Source organism: Bombus flavifrons, chromosome 15 (genome assembly GCF_040668555.2).
Source record: "Bombus flavifrons isolate JBK064 chromosome 15, iyBomFlav1_principal, whole genome shotgun sequence".
Classification (NCBI taxonomy): domain Eukaryota; kingdom Metazoa; phylum Arthropoda; class Insecta; order Hymenoptera; family Apidae; genus Bombus; species Bombus flavifrons.
Window position 1 is genome coordinate 6646388 of NC_138456.1, and position 19818 is coordinate 6666205.

The 19818-nt window shown below is 37.3% G+C and overlaps 1 protein-coding gene across 2 annotated transcripts; it reads right to left on the reverse strand.

Moving 5' to 3' along the window:
• Positions 1 to 1689: 1689 nt before the first annotated feature.
• On the reverse strand, positions 1690 to 18853 carry LOC138187821 (uncharacterized). Of its 2 annotated transcripts, XM_069128996.1 has the most exons (7): positions 18498 to 18853; positions 16420 to 16664; positions 14085 to 14216; positions 8887 to 8989; positions 8621 to 8813; positions 4611 to 4692; positions 1690 to 4384 (listed from the first exon to the last, which is right to left on the reverse strand). In XM_069128996.1, exons 2-7 carry the CDS (start codon positions 16570 to 16572, stop codon positions 4238 to 4240), a joined length of 810 nt encoding a protein of 269 aa, XP_068985097.1. In that variant the 5' UTR covers positions 16573 to 16664; positions 18498 to 18853; the 3' UTR covers positions 1690 to 4237. The 2 variants fall into 2 exon arrangements, with proteins under 2 accessions (XP_068985097.1, XP_068985098.1); XM_069128997.1 differs by lacking the exon at positions 18498 to 18853 and having other exon boundaries at positions 16420 to 16721.
• Positions 18854 to 19818: the final 965 nt, after the last annotated feature.

Here is a 19818-nt window from a genome sequence, read left to right on the forward strand (position 1 = left end):
AGATCGATCTGTCTGCCAGCCCGTGCAAAAAACCTACTAGCCGAGTGGAATTGCGATTCGACCCACTTATTTTCAGTTCGCGTTCAAGCTACTTGAAATTCGGCCGGCCTCTAAGATAGTTCTCACGTATTTACAGAAAAAAACTTCGTTTTAAGTTGTTTGCTCGGTCAGAGAGAAACAATAAGAAACTCGTTTAACTTCATTTAACGGCCAATAATTCCCCCCTGACGTAATAAAAATCCATGGCTATTAAAAATTGATCGCGTTTCTTGTTTATAGTGGCAATATTCTCGAGAGCAACCAATTCTGTCAAAAAGCTTATCGACGATACAATAGAGAATCTCCTATCGGTTCTAAAACTAATAAATTTCACAGCGTGCAACGCAACGGGCTCCTGAGAGTGGCTTTTCATCGAATAAATTTGTTACGGTGGCTCTTACAGAAATTACTAGTTGAATCTCGATAAAAAGGGCCGCATCTAATCAAATTAAAAGTTCTAATATAAAAGAAATATTTTATATTCCTCGCCTTTACGATGGCTAGGAAAAACCTACCTGCGCTTTCTTTGTTCGTATTGATCAAGCAGATCGATTCTGCCACGCGAACAAAGAAACCGAGTTCTGTACATAAAACAGCGGAAAATAATTAATCGCTGCGCCGCCTCGCCCGTATGGAAAGGTTCGCGAGACGAAAATTTATTACACTTCTTTAAGGCCGCGGGACAATTAACGGTGAAAAATAAAAGTGAGATAGGGGAGGAAGCGTTGCTACAAAGGAAGAAAGGAACGTCACCGGTGAACGTGAAACGCGTCTACCGTATAAATTACCCGATCTCTAATTAAGTAGAACCGAAGTGCTCGTTAAGGGCCGAGCTGTTAATCATCGGACTCGTGGTCGGTGCGACTGAAATTTTTCCGTCGCTTGCACGGTCACGTATCTCTGTATGAGACAAAATTATTCGTGTTTGTTGGCAACGCCGTACGAAAATTCGGTTCTATTACTGGCTGTTGATAAATTTCCCGTACGCTGCTATTAATTTTTATTCGAACTCGAACGATACGCGAATAATTATTTAGGAGACACCGAGAAAAAAAGAATGAGAAATAAGAATTACGACTCACCGTTCGTAGACCATAACACGATGTTGCTTCAGATTCCTAAAAGTATCCCTTTAATCCAGATTTTCATTTCGTTTGCACGTAAAAGAAAAAGGTAACGCACACACGCGAAAACTATATTCTACGCACACCAAACTATCGATATACTATTGCGATACACATGCGTTTTCTATGCGCGGAGAGCGTCACGTTCAAACGGAATATACGAGCATGTATTCGTATCCATACACGAAACTGTCAAACTTGTTATCGATATCGCGTTCACAATCCAACTGATATGGAAGGAGATGGTGTATGGCCCAGAATGAAGAGGACATAGGAAAATGATGACGTTTCTGGGACGAGTGGAAGAAGAGCTGGCAAATTATATCCGCCATCCGACACCATTACCTGTATGATTATAAAAAAACCTTTTAAATATAATTTCCAATTCATGTTATTAAACTTACATATATAAACGTACATGAAACTTATTTAAACCCTGGTAAATAAATATACATTGGAATTTTTATTTCAGGACTGTAGAACCTTTGTTAATTTTTAAAAATAAATTCATACGGTAGCTTTGCAATCCCTGTTTAAGGGTACAATGCCAAGTACACTTGGGATACGCGATCCGTGGTTGCGATTCGGCTCTCCTCGAATGTTCAGCCGGAAATTAAAGAGTCTTCCACGAACAACTAACCGGAAGGAAGGGCGATGTTTTTCCATTCTGCGTCGCTCCCTAAATACGCGTCAAACAGGGACGCGAAAGAAAGAGGGTACAAAAAAATGGGAGGGGGGAAATGTAGGAGAAAACGAGATAGCAATGACCAATTTTCACCGACACCGACACTGGTCGCGTATCTCATTTCAGGCAAGCGACCGACCCAATTTCGCGACAATGCGCGCTCTCTACGAAAAGAGATAGAAATGAATAAACGATATAGAAGAGGAGGACAACGAGAGGAAAAGGGTGGAATACAGGGGTGGATGTGTTGAAGGGAGGAAGGGTTTGCAATGCGCGGCGGTTTTACGCGGCCGTGCGAGTTGCAATTCATGCGGCGCAGGAACTGATATTTCGCGGAAAATGAATCACTCTTATACAAACGAACGGACACACAGTGGTAACGGAATACAATAGTCAGACAATGGGGAAAGCGTAGCTTTCGGCCGGCGGTGGCTGCGGCTCGGACGGAGAGATCGTAACCAGAGAGATGCGCGACAGCGCTGGATTCCGTGGCTTTCTAGGGGGAGGAAAAGGTACCCTGGAAAGGATGAAACTAGCGTTCTCTATGCTAGGCGGCGGAACAAAGGTACACGTTTAGGAATAGAAACTGCACCGTGCTGTCGGAACAACATCCAAATTAAATTCGAGGCGCCCAGTAGAATCGAGCGGATTCTGTCTTTTTTCTCAGATTGTCCACTAATTGATCATTAATCGTTAATTTAATTAATGTGTTATTGAGCCGGTATTCAATAGAGAAACCTGCAGACGTTTATTGTTAGTTGACCTTATTGTTAGTTAGGTTCATTATACTTTACATGTGCTTTCATTAATAACAATCAGTGTTTCTGACGAAGAAATAGTTTTCATATATTTTGTACTGAACTATTTTCGTTCGAGTAATGTGCAATATCTTACCAATAAATATTCAAATAAGAAGAAATCATCTTTACAGGAACGAGGAAACAGACATAGAATTTGCAGGATGTGAAAGGTACACTTTATACGATATTACTTCTCCCACTTTATATCTTGTTTGTAAAATAAAGCGAAAATTTGTTTTTTAATCATATCTGTATTTATGTATCCCAGATCGTTTAAATGCAATTTCATTTAATTTCAATGCAACACAAGTAACGAGAGCATTTCAGGTTGAACCTCTATCGAGTATTTTCCTGAAATATTATAGAACACTGGAGATCTTTGAACGCCGTGTTCAAACGCACAACCATTTAGCATGGCATGTGATATTGCAAACTGTTTTATAAGCCCGGCTGTTTCTCTATCCTCTCTCCTCTCACCCGCTAGCTTTCGTCCTTTGATGCTCGTGAACCGAAGCAACCAATAAAGGTTTTCGAGGACAGCTGTATCGACAGCAGCGATTCATTTCTTTTGACTATCTTCGAAGTTGGAATCCCTGGATCAGTCAACGCGTTTACACGCACAAAACACACGCATACGAATAGATCCAAATTCTTTAGCTTTCATGAAATTTAAAAATCATCGGCCTGAGGGGTAGTCACGTTCTCTCAAGATTGCTCCTTTGAAATGTGGTCAATCGTAGCACGTTTCTACCTTATCAAACGTCTCCCGCTCTTGGAGAGCTTTCATAAAATTTAATAGCTCACCCGACATCTCTTCTCACTCGATTCGACATGTATTACCTTGCGAAAACCACGCGTACTGATTTCTCTTCCATATTTCTATGGACAGACGAAATATTTAAAAAACAACTCAAAATAGAGCATCTCCCGTACGCGTGTAAACATGGTTAATTCGAGCTAGTTCGATATACATTTATGGCGACGTGTGCCTAATACGCATGTAAAATATTAAAACACGCTATTTCTGGTGTTTTTTTTTTCAAAATAACGAGATGCAACGACAAATAATAAAAACGTGAATCTGTGTGAATCTCGAAAGCACAATTGAAATCTTGTTAACTAATTCTACATTCTCCGCGGTCCATTCTCCATTCTACAAAATCTCTAATTAATTTCGCAGTATACACTGCTTCGCGTATTATCATACACATTATCATCATTTCCATATTTCCACCTATGAAGTTACATCGTGTTACGTTGAACGCTTCTGATCCGCAACTTTCGATTCATTCTCTTCTTGTTTCGCTGCAAACAGCTTCAAACTATTTCATAACAACCCATCATTTCTCTATCAACTCGAAGACTTACTAAATTCCATTCTTCCTAGATCTATTCTCCTAGGAAACCTGCAACTCCGTCGTTCTATCGTCGTATTGTATTGTAGAATCGCGAACCTATTATCTTTTATAGTTGCTCGTCCTGTAGCAATTCTTCCCGTAACATAAAGAGATTTCGTACAAGTTCCTCCATTGCACGAAAAGAAAGTGGAAGATGCAGTTCTGATTTTGCACAGTGCAGCAAGTAGAAATTCAATAGATAGCTGAATGGTAGAGAATGTTGTAGAGATTGTTACGATGGGCGTGATCTATGGGTGCACCGTGACCCGGCCGACCCCACAACTTTCTCCAGGTATCGAAATGTCTTCGACAGCTTTCCAACTCAATCTTTTGTTCCTCCTGGAATAAAAATCATCCCTTTACAAGCTACATCGTAGAATCGAATCAAATTAAGCGATTGCCAATCGAAACTTGATGAAATCCCAAAATAGCGAATACATTATTATTCATTCAAAAATTGGAAATATTACTTTCGAACGCAGTACGCTATCGTTTGATTTTATCAAGTCATCTGTGGATTAGAGATCGAGTTAGCTTGACGTATTATCGATTGCAATACACTTACCAATGCCTTCTCTCGTTTTCGTTGCACTTGCTCGGCGAGTTCGGCGATGTATTCGCGATTCTCAACCTCCAACGATCGCAATCTAGAAAAGCGACGCAGATAAGCTTGGCAGATTTCAATATTTTCAATATTATTCGACTCGTTCGTCATTTTCATTACGTCTTCTTGCTTTTCAAACACATTGATCCGAATGACTTTGGCAAATGAAAAAAAATGTGACACGAAAGCTCCGAGTTGTTTTGCTCCTGCATCCCGGACACGTGTCTCGTGTAACGCAACAAATCAAAGTTTCGTCGAAACGAATCACGCGTTTTAGGTCGTGTTCTGAATTTTTGGTGTTCAAAGAAGGCCGCTCATGCGTGAACAACATCTTTTCCCAAAACGTTTAACCGGAAATTATAGTTATCGATCGAACATTCGATCAGAAACGGCCGAAATTGTGGTCTATAATCGCTTCGCACATATTGAAAACTGCGGTGAAATTGCGGATAGTCGCAGGTGAAGCTTTCGCCTGTACCGGCTGATATAAATATTCCGACGATAACTTTTGATTTCGCTGGTTCAGATAATGGCCGCAACATTCATTACGATTTGTATGGGAAGTTACGATAATACCAGTGTTGTGAAATTCACTTCAAAACGAACGCGGGCTATTTTCAAATGCTCTTAAATGTTATTTTCAATACAAGAAAATAAGTTTTAATCCGCTGAAATGGATTTTAAAATCCAGCGCAGAAAGCAGACTAATATTTTGACAAAGTAGAGTATAAATGGCGGACAAGGAAAAAGGAACGGCTCTTGAAACAACTTTCTTGTTGAAAGGAAAACTCTTCTCTATTTCTCCGATAAACTTCACTGGAATCTATAAAACTTTCATCGAGTCACGTTGTTGAAAAAGTTGGCAAACGTCACGATGTAATGTGAAAGCACGTTAAGAGAATCGTAAGAAGCAAGAAAAGTGTCTACAAAACAATGGTCGCCGCAACGATAGCAGCCTTTTTTACGACGTTAATGTATGAAGCAAACACGTTTGCCAACTACTTGTTACCGCGCTTCCACTTACGAGAGAGACCTACCGCAATACAAACTTCTACAGCCCTCAGAAAACTATTGCAATATTGTTTGTGAACCATACTTGACTTTTTACGCGAATATTATCCAAGTACCGTAATTTCGTGCAATTTTATCAATGTTTTCTCGCGAGCAAATAAATTTCATGCAGTAATGTAAAACTGATGCAATATGAACTATTCAGAACCCACATTGTTCGACTTCATAAACTGAAAAGCAGAAAAAATAATGATATTACCACGAAAAGAATTTTGTTAATTTATCTTGGAATTTGCTATGCAAGTTGGACTTTAGTATTTGAATTGGAAATCGTGGAAGTAAATTAAGAAATTGTTAAAAGTTGATCAGTTTGATCAATTTACAAGAGGCTCGTACGATGACGCAACAATTCAATAAAAGTAAATAAATAAAATTCATGATAAAATGTAATGAAACGATTTTGCTCTTCGTTTTCGTGAAATGAATAAAGTACTATAAAAAAATTATAAAAATCAATTTACGTTCTTTAAAAATTCAAGCGTGAATTCGAAATAATTCCTTGTCCATCTGTCCTGGAAGATTTAACCAGCCTCTCAAAGAAGAGATAAGCGCCATGTTACCCTACGAGACTACGTCGGACAGCGATTCGCTGAGGGTATTTACTTTTTAATAGTTACTAGCGTGCGAGACATTATGCAGATAAAAGTCCAGAAACTCCGATGAGAGTGCAATATTTTTATTCTACAAGGGCCAATCCCTCTTTTTTGCGATTGGGATGGGTTGGCTTTTTACTAGCTGGAAGAAATCTTCCTCCATGTTATAAAGAAGAGAATAGAAGATAAATCGAAAGTAGACCAACGAAAACAACGGAGGTTATAACGATCAGAAAACTTTCGGAATAAATTGAAGTTCTATCGAGTTGTTGGAAAATGGCAACTTCCAACTTTCCAGATATTTAGAATCTGCATAACTGAAATGGAACACGAACCACTAATTAAAAGGAAACACGCAACGAGCCAATGGAAAAGAATTTTTTTATCTTCCAGAGATACTTGTTTTAAACTTGTAACTTTATAAAGGAGTTACAGAAGATCAAGGTAGAAACTGTTGGAAGGTTTGCTGACCGTGTCTTTTTGGCTCAACATCAAATTTTGTTTAGTCGCTGGACTGACAGTAGAAATAAGTGCGAGACATTGGCAAAAATCGTTCTGCGAGATAAGAGTCCCTTCATTAACGAACGCAAGAATCGAATTAGAACACCCATTTCTAAAATTTTCCTTCTCTACATATCTTCTTCTCTCGCTGTTATTTTATGAACGAAAAGAAGACAATGGTGTATTAGATTAGAATAAATTAAATGGTGTAATAGATTAGATTGTAAAGAAAAATATATCGCATTGATTCTGTCACCTTTTCTTCTACGAAGGAGTCGATAATCAACAATGATTAATTGCACAGTGTTCCGCTGACGTCCAATCATATTATAAACAACGTAACACGCCGCTAGCGGCTACTTCATACAAAATTCCATTAAACGCTATCAAAGTGTCTCGTTATACATTAGTCTCTCAGTGTTCCTATCTGTAATCGGTACAACGACGTCATGATAAAACAATATTCCCTATGCCCTCCACTACATTATTTCAATGAGCACAGAATGGCAAAACGATTAATTGACAGCTTAATAACGCTACTTTGCAAAATTTCATGTGCAAACTTTGACGGAAGTTCGCGCTGATCCAAAAGTCATAGACGTGCATGATGTCAGTAAAGAGAAACATTCATCAATATACCAATGATGAATCTGAAACGTCAGAAAATGAGAAAATTGTCCTCTCAGAAATAATGGATCTTGAATCTAAAATTATGGAATAACTATAGGATATAATTTTAGATTCTGGAAATGTAGTTCTATAATTGTAGAATCTATGAAAATATTATTATATAATTCCATATTCTACGGCTAAAATTTGATTGAACTAATAAAGTAGTTATTATCATGATTAAATTATTCAAGACACATTATTCCCGAGAGAAAAATCCTCTCAGTCTTTGATATTTCAAATTCATAATTGGTATATTGGTATATAATTATAACGCGAATATATAAGAAGATTCAAAAAACCCTCAAATTCTAACGAACAGCGATTTAAACTGTGGTAAATAAATTTTCTTTAAACAAGCGTGCGTTTCAAGTAGAATTAGTCGTGCGCTTACGCTCGTTTCGTATTACACAAATCGAGTCATAATACGAAACGGAAAGCGTAAGATCACAGAGGGGCGGAGAAGAAAAGCAATATCTTAAAGTGCAAACAGAAAGTAAAAGGGAAATGACTGACGTGAACGACGATACTCGCCGAGGCAGCCGTCTCGAACGATTTTTCAACACTTAGTTGCCGAAACACCTTGAAACTAGAGGAAAATTAGAGAGAGGAGCGAGAAGATATTGCAAGCAAAACTGTTGACGAACATACAGAGCGACAGACTGTAACATTGACAAACATTCGAGAGGAAGAGGGATGCTAGAGAGGAACCGTCAGCTGAACTTGTCGAGGTCGAGAGAGTTCGGGTCAATGGGTTGATTACTGCTGTAATGCAGTTACATCCTCCGAGTAGCGTAACAACGCTAACCAGACCTGCATTGTAGGCTCATGGTTCGTCGCATTTTGATATGGCGTGTCTTTCGACACGTCGAGATTGAACTCGACACGATAATGAAACTTTGAACACCTGGCGAGGAAACTGAAAATTATTCATTACCAAACAACAGAACAAAAAATCATGAATGGGGAACGTATCCACAAATCAAAACGATTCATAAGATAAGACACTGACGTACAATAACAAAATTAAGAATGGACGAAAACGTATAAAAAATCGGATATTAGAAATGAAAATGATGCATGTAATAAAGCGTTAACGAGTACCTAGAAAATTCATTTCGAAAACATAATACGTACGGGTCTATCGTGTATCCAGGTCGAGTGGCATCGGTGGCAACGTGACGATTGTTTTGCAATTGCGATTGCGAGCAATATCGTCTGCTAGTTAAAAGAGGGACCAATTCCACACCCCCGGTCAATTCGTACACCTGAACTTCCTCGTTGTAGGGATTTTTTGAATCCTGTATCAGCTTCATATCCGTAGCGATACCTAGGAAATAGACTGACCTAGAAATCGGATGCTGACCTTCCCACGCCGACACCGAGAATTTCCATCCGTTTACCTGGTTCTGCTTTATCATCAAAGAACTTGTTCATATTCGTGACGGGCAAAGGATTAATACTCCTTCTGTGTAGCCTTTCGATGGTCGAATTGCTCGTCCAGCCCTGAAAGGATTCAACGTGATGACTCGCTGCAACCGATGCAGCTTGTGCAGTGCAAATCGAATCGACTTAAGTCAGACTCCTGTCTTCGATTCGAGTTCATCGCTTCTAACATCTACCAACGTAGCAGTGTTCTAACAAAGTGCCATTAGATATAACCTGTCAAACTTTTTCTAGTCTACCAACTCTTTGGATCTTGTTAAATCCATCGCTGTCTAGTGACTGTCTAGTGTCTAGTGTCTTGATAAAAGTAACAGCACCATTTATTGAGTATCGTTCGTCAAAATCCGATGAAGCTGAAATTAGAATCGTATCTTGATTCGCGTTGACTTAACCACTGAAACTATCGCTCGTTCAATCTGCAATGTCGAATAAAAAAAAAGAAAAGGACGAAGCTCAGAAGGTTGAAAACTTAATTAAAGGGAAAAATTCTTCAAATAACTAAAAACGAATAAGAAAATCAAAGAGTAAATCACGAGGAAGGGCAATAGAGCTGACAAGAAAAATCTATCATCAGATAATCAGTAATCGCTTAGCTAGTCTAGGCTTGACTTAATGCGGTCGCATCGTTCATTCATCAATGTCATTCTAGTTAGCTGGTTAGTTACAGTAAGGCTGTGTGGTTTGTTAAGAAGAAAAACAGAAAACCTTCCATAAATTCATGCCCTGAAGCAGCTTCATGCCGAGAAAGAGAGAAAACGTAACGGTTTTGAAGAGGTGAAGGAAGATTCACGCGCTGAGGGACCTGCAGTGGAAAGGATGAAGAGAAACAGGGAGTAGGGAGGGTGATAGCGAGAGGACAAGTTTACGTACAGGAAGAAGTAAACTTGGCTGAAGTGGAACGCGCTAATAAATTTCAGTTTAAACTTTCGGGCTGTGGAAGCTGGTCAGAGGATCGTTCAATTACGCAGTAACGTGGCACAGTTATGTGTTTGTCGTACAGGGATGTTACAGCGGTTAATTAAAAATTAAGAGTTTCATCCTTGAGGATGGTTGACCAGGCCGAGGCTAAGAGGCAGAGGAAAGCCCGAAAGGAGACTAGGGTTGGATAGCGTGCTCGATTGAAGCCGCGTCTCCACGGAAACGCAACCGCCGTGCCTCGAAAGCATGTTCATATAAGCGCTAATTTCCACATCAAACGCTGTTTACCAACACCCACCGTGTACGATGATATTCCAGCTCGATAGAAAAACCTACAGCCGTTCCTACCGACACGGTACGCGTCGTTGCATTCGTTTCTATCACGGGACTTTAACCTGCGTATGCACAAGTCGTAAAAATTCAGACGGAAAACCCAGCACGCCTTGATCTCGTCTCTGTACGGTTCGAAGGATTCAATCTCCCCTTGCTAATGGCTCATGCAATCCCGATCTACAAGCTCCATGTAAGTGTATAAATACGAACGAAGGTGTACGAACAAAGCCTATGTACAACTTTCCAGCCAATTTCCAACAAATCTTAACGTTCAGGTAAGAAGAATTTATGAACAAGTGAACGATCAGTGTATGCTAAAGTGATTCCTAGCTATAAATGAAAATTAAACAGACCGGGGATAAATAAACATAAATGTAAAATTTATAAGAACACAAACCCGAAGTCCCTAATTACAAGCAAATTTGAGAACGAGAAACAAAGCCTGACTAACAAGCTGATCGTTGATGGGTCCTAATATCTAACGCATCGAGGAATATGCGTACCAGAGATTCGAGGAAGCGCGCACCCAGCAACTTGGGATCCCTCCAAGGAACTCCACCCGGACCAGGTCGACCCCACGGCCAGAGCGGTGCCAGCTAAGCACACGGCGTCATAGCATATTAAGCAGTTTCCAAGGTTCGTTTCCTACACCCACAAGGTGGCTGCTTCGCATTCAAGCACGTGCTCGAAATCATTGCACCTTGTATCCTAATATTCAAGATGAATTCACCACTTGAGCATTACGATAAACTTTTAATAGACCATTTACTTGTTACACATTTAGACACCTTTGTACACATGATTTTTCCGATACATGTCACTGGAATGTTTTTCGAAGGAAATACGAACGTTCGAGTGTTAAATTCATCCCGCAACATTATCAAATTTTCGATTCTTATTCATGTAATTTAATTTCCCAAAAGAAAGTTCGACAGTCGATTCAGAATGACTAATGTCTAAAACAAAGGGACAACGCGACGTTGCAGTCTATTTTTCGTCGGAATTTTCCAAGGAAATTTTCGCGTCTCCTTGCAAGAGAAATTGACTTTCTTGTTGAAGCTAGTAGAAACGTTTCTAACTTTACGTGATCGGGGAACGATACGTCTACGGTCTGACCGGAAACGGACTATGTAGACGTTCTCTCTTTATCGACATTATTGCCACGAAAAAGGTGTTTCACGTTTAGCGTACAAGGAAAGACCATTACGAAATTTCTCTTACGCAAACTACTACGATTGGACTTCGCTCATTTCGAAACGTTTATAATATTACGTTATTATTGCACGAACTTTTCATCTTTGTAGAAACTAGAAAATATCCTGAACTTTAAATGGATTACGAAAAGTGTCGTTAATTGGAAACGTTAATTATTATTATTTAGGACTAATTGCTGTTTAGAAGAAAAGATTTCTGAGAAACATCGAGCTTTTGCAATAATAAATTTCTCGATGAACGTATAGTACTCAATTTCCTGCGATCTAATACAAAATTATGAGAAATTATACAAGCAAATTATCTTACTAATCGAGAATTATCGTGGAGAAAGATCTACTCGAGGTTCGTTAACTAACAATCGTTAAGCATGTAAAGAACATCAATATGATCCGATCGATAAGCCATCGAGATAGCGGAAAGGTTTCGTGCGCGAGGCAGCTTGAGATGTTAAGGAAAGGCACCGTCATCGAGGTGACGGCGATATCGCCGGATCTTATCGGTACAACTGCGATAACGATGGCTATTCTCCAATTTTTCCACCACCTTGTCATCAACAAATCTTTTTTATCAGTCACTCTATATTACGACACTTCCGTGATATCAATCGCAATGGGACTGATTTTCGAAGGATTTATTGAATTTTTAATCAAAGAGAACATTAACGGAAATGGTGCTTAAGATATGAAATACGATGATTGGAAACCAAAGACAATTATCAAGACAAGCGATATTTTAATGTTATGACAAACGATATTTTAAAAATTATGAAGAGTACAAAAAGATACATGTTGAATTCGAAAACTAAATAAAAAGACAATTCATTCCTTATCTTAAAATAACTGTCCTATGAAAACTAGGAAATTTGTCTTATTCTTGTACTCTCGTCTTATTGTCATAGTCTTCCTCTCCAGTCTTCATATAATATTGAATATATTCTTGAAATGATCAAAGTCATTTGCTAGTCGAAGAGGCTATAAAGAGAACTGCTATAAAACACCCACTCCACGATCACACGTTTTAAACAGAAAATAGCAGACCAGTATATGTGAGACGTAACAACAGTAGCATACTATCTTTTTTTATCATAACTTTGAATTGCAAATAATCTTCGTGAACTAGATCCCGAATCACGATCACGAACGATCGCGGGTTAGTTGCGTTACTGGAAACATATCGGAGGCAAACATTTGCACGGTTATTATCGGGCAACGGCGAATGCATCCTTACGATGATAATGGTTCTCGTAATTGGCAGGATAATAAGGGTTAGAACGACATCCTTCAACGCGAATTGCTCGCTGTTTTCTGCAAACAAGGGCGCCCTAATTTTCCCAACAATCTTCGATTCCGTCCCACTTTCTCCTCCATCTGTATTTGTATATAACGTCACGTCAAGGAATAATATTATTCGTAGATTTTCGTGCCCGGAATTTCGTGAACTCATCGTCCTTGGCTTCTCGCGCGGCTTTTGCTTTGGTAAGTTGTTGGTATGGATAACACGGTAACGTTACTTCAGGCGAGCGAAACAAATTTCATTCAGAATTTCAGGTAATACAGTGAATTATAACATTCAGATTGAATTAACGGAGGAATTTCAAAAGAATTTCATTTTCATTAAAAATAAAACAACTTTGACTTTCGTCTGCTTCGTATGGTTCTGTTAATTTTTAATCAGGAGAAGCTCCCTAGTAAGAATAAAGCACGTTAAATGGATAGAAGGTAAGATATCGCTGGAAGAAAAATGAGATTATTTGTTCTAATGAATTAGAAAAGTATAATTAAATATTCACTTGCAACGACAAAATCGCTAGCACGAGAATAATAGGTTAAATTATTGATGATAATTAACCGTGTCTACTTGAAAAGCTGGTTATGATTAAAACTGTAGATTGAGAATGATTAATTCATGTCTTTGCAAATTGTTGGCGCATTTCATGCATTAATATTAAAATACTTAATGAAAAAGCAATGAACATTTTCAAAAGTGCCAAGCGGTCGGTTGATTAAAACTCTTTAATTTAATGCAAAAATTGAGTGACTGTAAAAAATCAATTAATAAAATTTAAATATGTGATTGATTAATACAAATCGGAACTTCAACGCGTGTGTTTTCCCCGTGAAATCGATTTACAAATTTTTGTTTTTAACGCCACTCATAATGAATGAATAGCATCCAATTTGCGAAAATATATTCACTATTATCGCGATTTTGTCCATGACTGCGATGCGGTAGGAGTGGCAAGTTTTTTAATTCGTCCTTAATTGAAATTTATTACGAACATTGAAAAGCTCGAAAATCGGCAAAAAGAGTTCGTTTAAATATTTACGCTCGTGATTAATAATTTCATTCATACTTTGGATTATTTGCATGTATTTTTAATCATTAGGTTAGTAATCCCAGTATCTATGTGAAAGATATTGCGCATGCAACAAACTTTTTATCAAGACCAGAGAATGTCATTGATTGACAGAAATCCATTGCCTGCGAATCGACAGTGTAGCAACGTAAAAATGACAGCAAAAATAACAAAAAAGCAGGGAATAACCACGTATCGCATAAAAAATGTCAATGGTTATCTAGTCAGAGACGATCGAATTTATGTCAAATGTAGTGAAAATTATGACATATCTCTTTATCCAAGTTCGATATTTTTTTATTTAAATGGTACATAAATTGTTTAAAACTTTACCTGGCTGAAATTATGACACTTTGATAATTCCGGGGGTTCTAGAGGAACGTTTTTCTTTCTAAGGGTTGCAGCACAAGGAGCACCGCCACCTGGTTTACCCCAAGGCGAATAATTCTCCAAGATTTGCTGGAGCTGTAAAGAGGAAGAAACAGTTATTTAATTTGTTGCTTGATTGATTGATTTACAAATTTCTACCTTTTGATGATGAAAAAGTGTAGATAAATGTAAGAGCATATATGTGAACTAATTAGAATTAACATAAAAATAAATGTATCCAAAATAGGCAACACTGTTGGGAATACTGCACTGGCGCGTTCCGCTTGTCTGACGCTACACAGATTGATTCTACTGAGCGCATATCGAGTCCATATTGTCCGCACAGTTTTAAAGAGCGAAGTTTCCTTCAATGCCGTTCAGCGTGGTTTTATAAATCTGCTGAAGATTTGAACAAAACTGAACTTCCTCTTTTCACCAACTTACCCTGGATATCAATATTTCTCTAGTGAAATCTTATGAGATAATAACTTTTCCCAAAACACGGTTACAAGTACGTTAATATATTGATAATACACTTTAGCAGATGGAAAATTAAAAGCCCGAATATATTCCGTTGGAATAGCATTAAACTAACTTTAATATTTTGCGTTAAGATTACTTTAATGCCTAGTGTAACATTTTATATTTTCCCGCGTAATTCTACGTTAAAGAATTACGGAGTTATATAAGAAAAAACTTGAATAATGCTAAACCTTAATAAATGCCATTTAAAACAAAAAAGAAAATGAACCGCTTTAAATTCCTGTTCTAACTTGGTTTTAGCGAAACATTTTCATTAGAATGTCGAGTAATCCCTTTCTGTGAGCATCGCAATGAGACGTGCCTTTTAACGCACAAGAGGTACAAGTCACGGATTTTGGAATTCTCATGTTGATTCATCACTGTAATCTACAGATAAATGCTCCTGTTTATTAATATTTAAAGAAAAATTCCTTGGCACAGCCTTTATAGCATACTACTAATATTCAACTGTTTTTAATCCAACGTTGGCGCTTCAAGATAAGTAATTCGGATGCACATTACAACCGTGAATATTTTAATCTTTTATTGAATTTCGCTGGCTAGCCACTACGCACATATGTATCTCCAACCAGAAATTCTTCTCTTTAGTAAAGAAGAAATTCGAGCTCACACTGATAACACCCATTTCTGGCGTTTTTGTAATAAAATGGATATTTACAACCCTTTTAAAGAGAAATTCCATCTTTCTAAAACATGCATTAGAACTAAAATAAAAAAATTTTAGATTATATCAAAAAAAAAAATTTGAGCCTTGCAACTATTTTGTTTTGTATTTTTATTTTTTATTCTTTATCATTTTTTATATATCATTAAAACCCATAAGAAATTCAGGAACGTAACTAAAGGAGTTATTACTTTCATCTGTTTTTAATCATACTAAATAATGGTCTCCCATTTTAATGTAATAGAAATTCCTGCCTGTCAACCTAGTTGTCGTTTAACAGTTTGCGATTCATCATAGCGAAAGAAATATAATCCATTTACATTGGATATCGTTAGAAATGATGGATAAAAATGTAGTCCAACTAACAATAACTAAAGGTACATGCGAGTTCCATTAAAACCAGTGAAAACATTTGCGCTCGTTAGTGAAATATTTCTTACAACTACCAAGGCAAATATACGCAGTAATTACAGCACAGCTACTAATGATACGGTTTATACAAATTACGCTCAACGATTCGCTTTAACATTCGCGGGCTACGTAAAAAAAGGAATAACATTTCAATTGCAACGAAATCTGAATCGTGGCGAGGTATAAACCACTTTACTGAAAATTTTAGTGCCTTTTAATAAAACGTTCCGCTGAAAATCATTTCCATTAAGTTGTGTATCAAACGTTGTTGGCAAAATTTACAGCCGAGAGAGAACCAAAAACATACTGTTTTACTCTTCGACTATTTTCGTGCAGTAAACTATGATGACAAGCCTAAGTGCCATCTACCATTCTCGATATTGTTCCCCATTTCTATTTTACAGGGCTTGAATGGCTGTGACCACATGAAATCCCATTGTAGCGTGAAGAATCTTTTACACGGCCTCGTAAATCTCTACGGTTATTGCCGAGCTTTCGAAGAAATGTCATCAAAGGGAAAAATAAGGGTTGTTGCCGATACGAAAGTGTAGTGTTGATCTTCATCCGATCGCCGACAACCACACCAAACGAAATTGGTAAAGCCAAAGAGGCTCGTGGTCAGCAAAGGCCAGTGACATAAACGGTGCTCGAGTTAACATAATAGTCATTTACGACGCATACTTCTCGCTGTTCACGGTGCTTTTGACGTAGCAACTCCTCCTTTCGTCGTCTCCACGAGGCCGTTCCCTCTTCAACAGTCCGCCGTTCTCGTTCCTTTCTCGCATCCTCCTCCACTTCCGGTACGTACGTCGCCTCCGGGATATCCTGCGCCATCTCGGTCCCGGTGTCTTCCTCTTAATAAAAGGACGAACAAATCACGAGCATCGCGTGTAAGGGAACACGTGCTACATACGTGAGCGGTTATGCTGAAAATCAAATGGACGTTGCTCAAAAGTGGTTAGAGAACGAACGAGCTTGCTTTATCTATATCTCTTGTTAAAACTGTTACAAAACTCTTGTAATTTTCCTAATGTACTAATCGTTAAGATTGCGAAAAAAATTTTGCTTGATAACTGTCGAGTAATTATTAATTGATTAGATACTATCAAATAATTAGTGATATCATTACGCACTTGATAACACTACATTGATTCTTAATGATAAAACTTGAAATGTCTACTATTTATCTTTAAGTAGACGAATCGAGAAAATTACAGATGCAGATATTCAATATCAAGAGACAATATCAAGACAGTGTGATAGCATCGTATCGCATGACAAGGCACTTGGTCCCGTTATCATCTGTTATCAATTTAACAAGTTATTATTCTATGAAAAAAGACGCGATACTAATCTGCATGGCTATATAATAATCTCTCTCACGTAGGAATATTAACGCCTAGAGTTATTCGCTGATTCGCGCGATACTTTTATTTCTATTCCTTTCCAGCTGAATGTTACAATCGATCTTTCAATGTTTTTAATAATTTTCAATTGCAATGAAAGTTCCTGGACTTTTATACGATATAGCTCAAATTAAAACATCAAGTAAACATGTTTTACGTGATGAAACATTTTACTAACAATAAGTGAATTTCTGTATGATGAAAATTTATCTCGCGACTCGTACGAAAAATTCATTTATTTCATTTTTTAACATAGCATAAAACATATTCGGTGTAAAAGTTTAGGTAATAACAACGCTAATTTGATTGGCTTGAAACAGAAAATACGACGAGAAGAACGATTAGTGGACGGGCAAAGTTCATTTTCACAATATAATCATTGCCTCCTATTGTTAATTTTAATATACATATATTAATTAAATTTTTAATTTATCTTTGAAAATTGGTTCCATTCGGAACACATTCAATAGAAATACGAGTAACATAAAAGAATGTTACGTTCGATTTATCCATAAAAATATTTTTATAACGTATTCGAGCAGGGAATGCGAATAGCTGGGAGTAAAATGAAAAAAAACTTCAGGATATGTTTGCATAAAACCATCAATATCATTTTATGTGGAAACAACAATCGTATTACGAGGTGCTTCGAAAATTTCATTTTTATAATGAAAGATTATCATCGTACATTTGAATTTTTCGGATCTAATGAATCTTTTAATAAGAGAATTTTCATATTTAAAAGAGCGTAATAATTTTTCAAATTAACGTAGACGAGTAAATTCACGAGGAATTCAACGCAACGTGCTTTTTAATATTAAGACCATTAACAATGTATATACAATTGTTGCGATCTGTAATGCTAAACATTTTACTTTCAAATAAGCCACAAAATCGTTTCTCTCTGCCCCGAATCAAACACGGCAAGAACATACATTCGATTCGAGATAACTGTTAAAAAATTAAATACCTTTGAATAAAACATTCTGCATAAGATTACGTAGCGACAAGTTCCTCCGCAAAGAAGGGGAAAGAAATTCCTTCATCATTAAAGAAGAAATATACTACTTGTGATAACTATAGGAAACAGTGTTTTAAACACTCAATTATTATGAGAATGGGGAGAACATATGTAAATTACGTAATCACATGACTTATATAGTTTTCGAGTAATTGTCTCCAATTGTCTTCCTTAAATGCAAGATAATTCTTTAAATGTTCGAGGGACGCTCATTGATTCGATGAAGTGCACGTTGCCCTCAATTAGAATCAGACCGAAGCTCTAACATTCTTCTGTTCTACGAGCTCGTGCACCGTTATTTTGCAAAAGGTAATATTAACTTTAATACTCACGACGATGCAGAAGTTTTGCGTGTCACGGAGACGTGGCTAGATCCCGATACGGGTAACAGTAACTCGGAAAAATATTTGGTAAACCGATTATATCCATACAAAAGTTGTTCACCTGACAATGAGAGCACGCGACTACCAACCACCCCGTGAATCCACCCTGACGTCGCGTCGCTTCGACGAAGTCAGCCACCCTGTGCTGGTTCCCGACGTCGATTCTCTACACTCCACATACCAGTACATCCCCCTCGACGTACACTGTTACTATATGCGTCACGTTTCACGTCGTTACCATCTACCACTATACTATTCGACCTTCGACTGCTGGTTCGTGACCAGGGCCGTGAAGTTTCACGGAAGCACCCCTAACATCAAGACAGCGATTACAAAGGCAACCTATGAGCATTGGTTCGGAATAAAAAATATTTAAAGTATGCTTACTTAAGAAAATAATTTGCGTCATATGATGAGAACTTATTTACTAAAATTGTGGGCGTGGATTTGCTAGGTTAGCTACTGCGGTTTATCAAGATCTTAATTATCAATTATATCATTAATATAATTAGTCTGATTTAAATATATTAATCGAGTCAATTTTTACTTAGGTTTGCGTGCTAAGATTAGTTCTGACTTCGACTTGTACAATTCTGCGGTGTACAATTTATGGAATTAGTCGATAGGAAGTTATATTGCATATCTCAATGATATTAAATTTCAACAGACGTTGCATAATTAGATATATCATACGTCATTAACCTTTTACCATCGTATCGATCTATTAAGTACGTGTGACTATTATGTTGAAAAATACTTCTTTAATTATATGATTGCCATATTTACTGTTGCCATTCATGATATAATTTATAAAAAAAAAAACCCGAGATTATTTAAATCTAAGTGCGTAAATTCAGAGAACGGAAATAAATTCTTGTGATTCATATTATGCAACAATGGAATATCATCTGAAACTGTTTTGCGACAAAAGATTGAAAAAACTATCGCTGGAATACAAGTATTTGCTCAAAATCACCTGCTCCCTTTGCTAAACGTACTACGCACGAACACGCAAAGCATATTTTTCTGCTAAAGTATCTTTCTTGTATTTACTTTACTGTCATGCTGCTTGCAGAAAGGGATTTACAAGCATACGTATACATTTTTAAGGATATGAAAAGCAAGCAATGTGAGCTTCAAATTCAAATTAAGAAAAGTTCGAAAAATAAAGTACAAAAAAATAATGATACTTGTTCTGAAAATCTTTTAGCAAAGATTTGAAAAGAACATGGATACATTCGTACACATTAAATTTGAACTTTTATCTTAA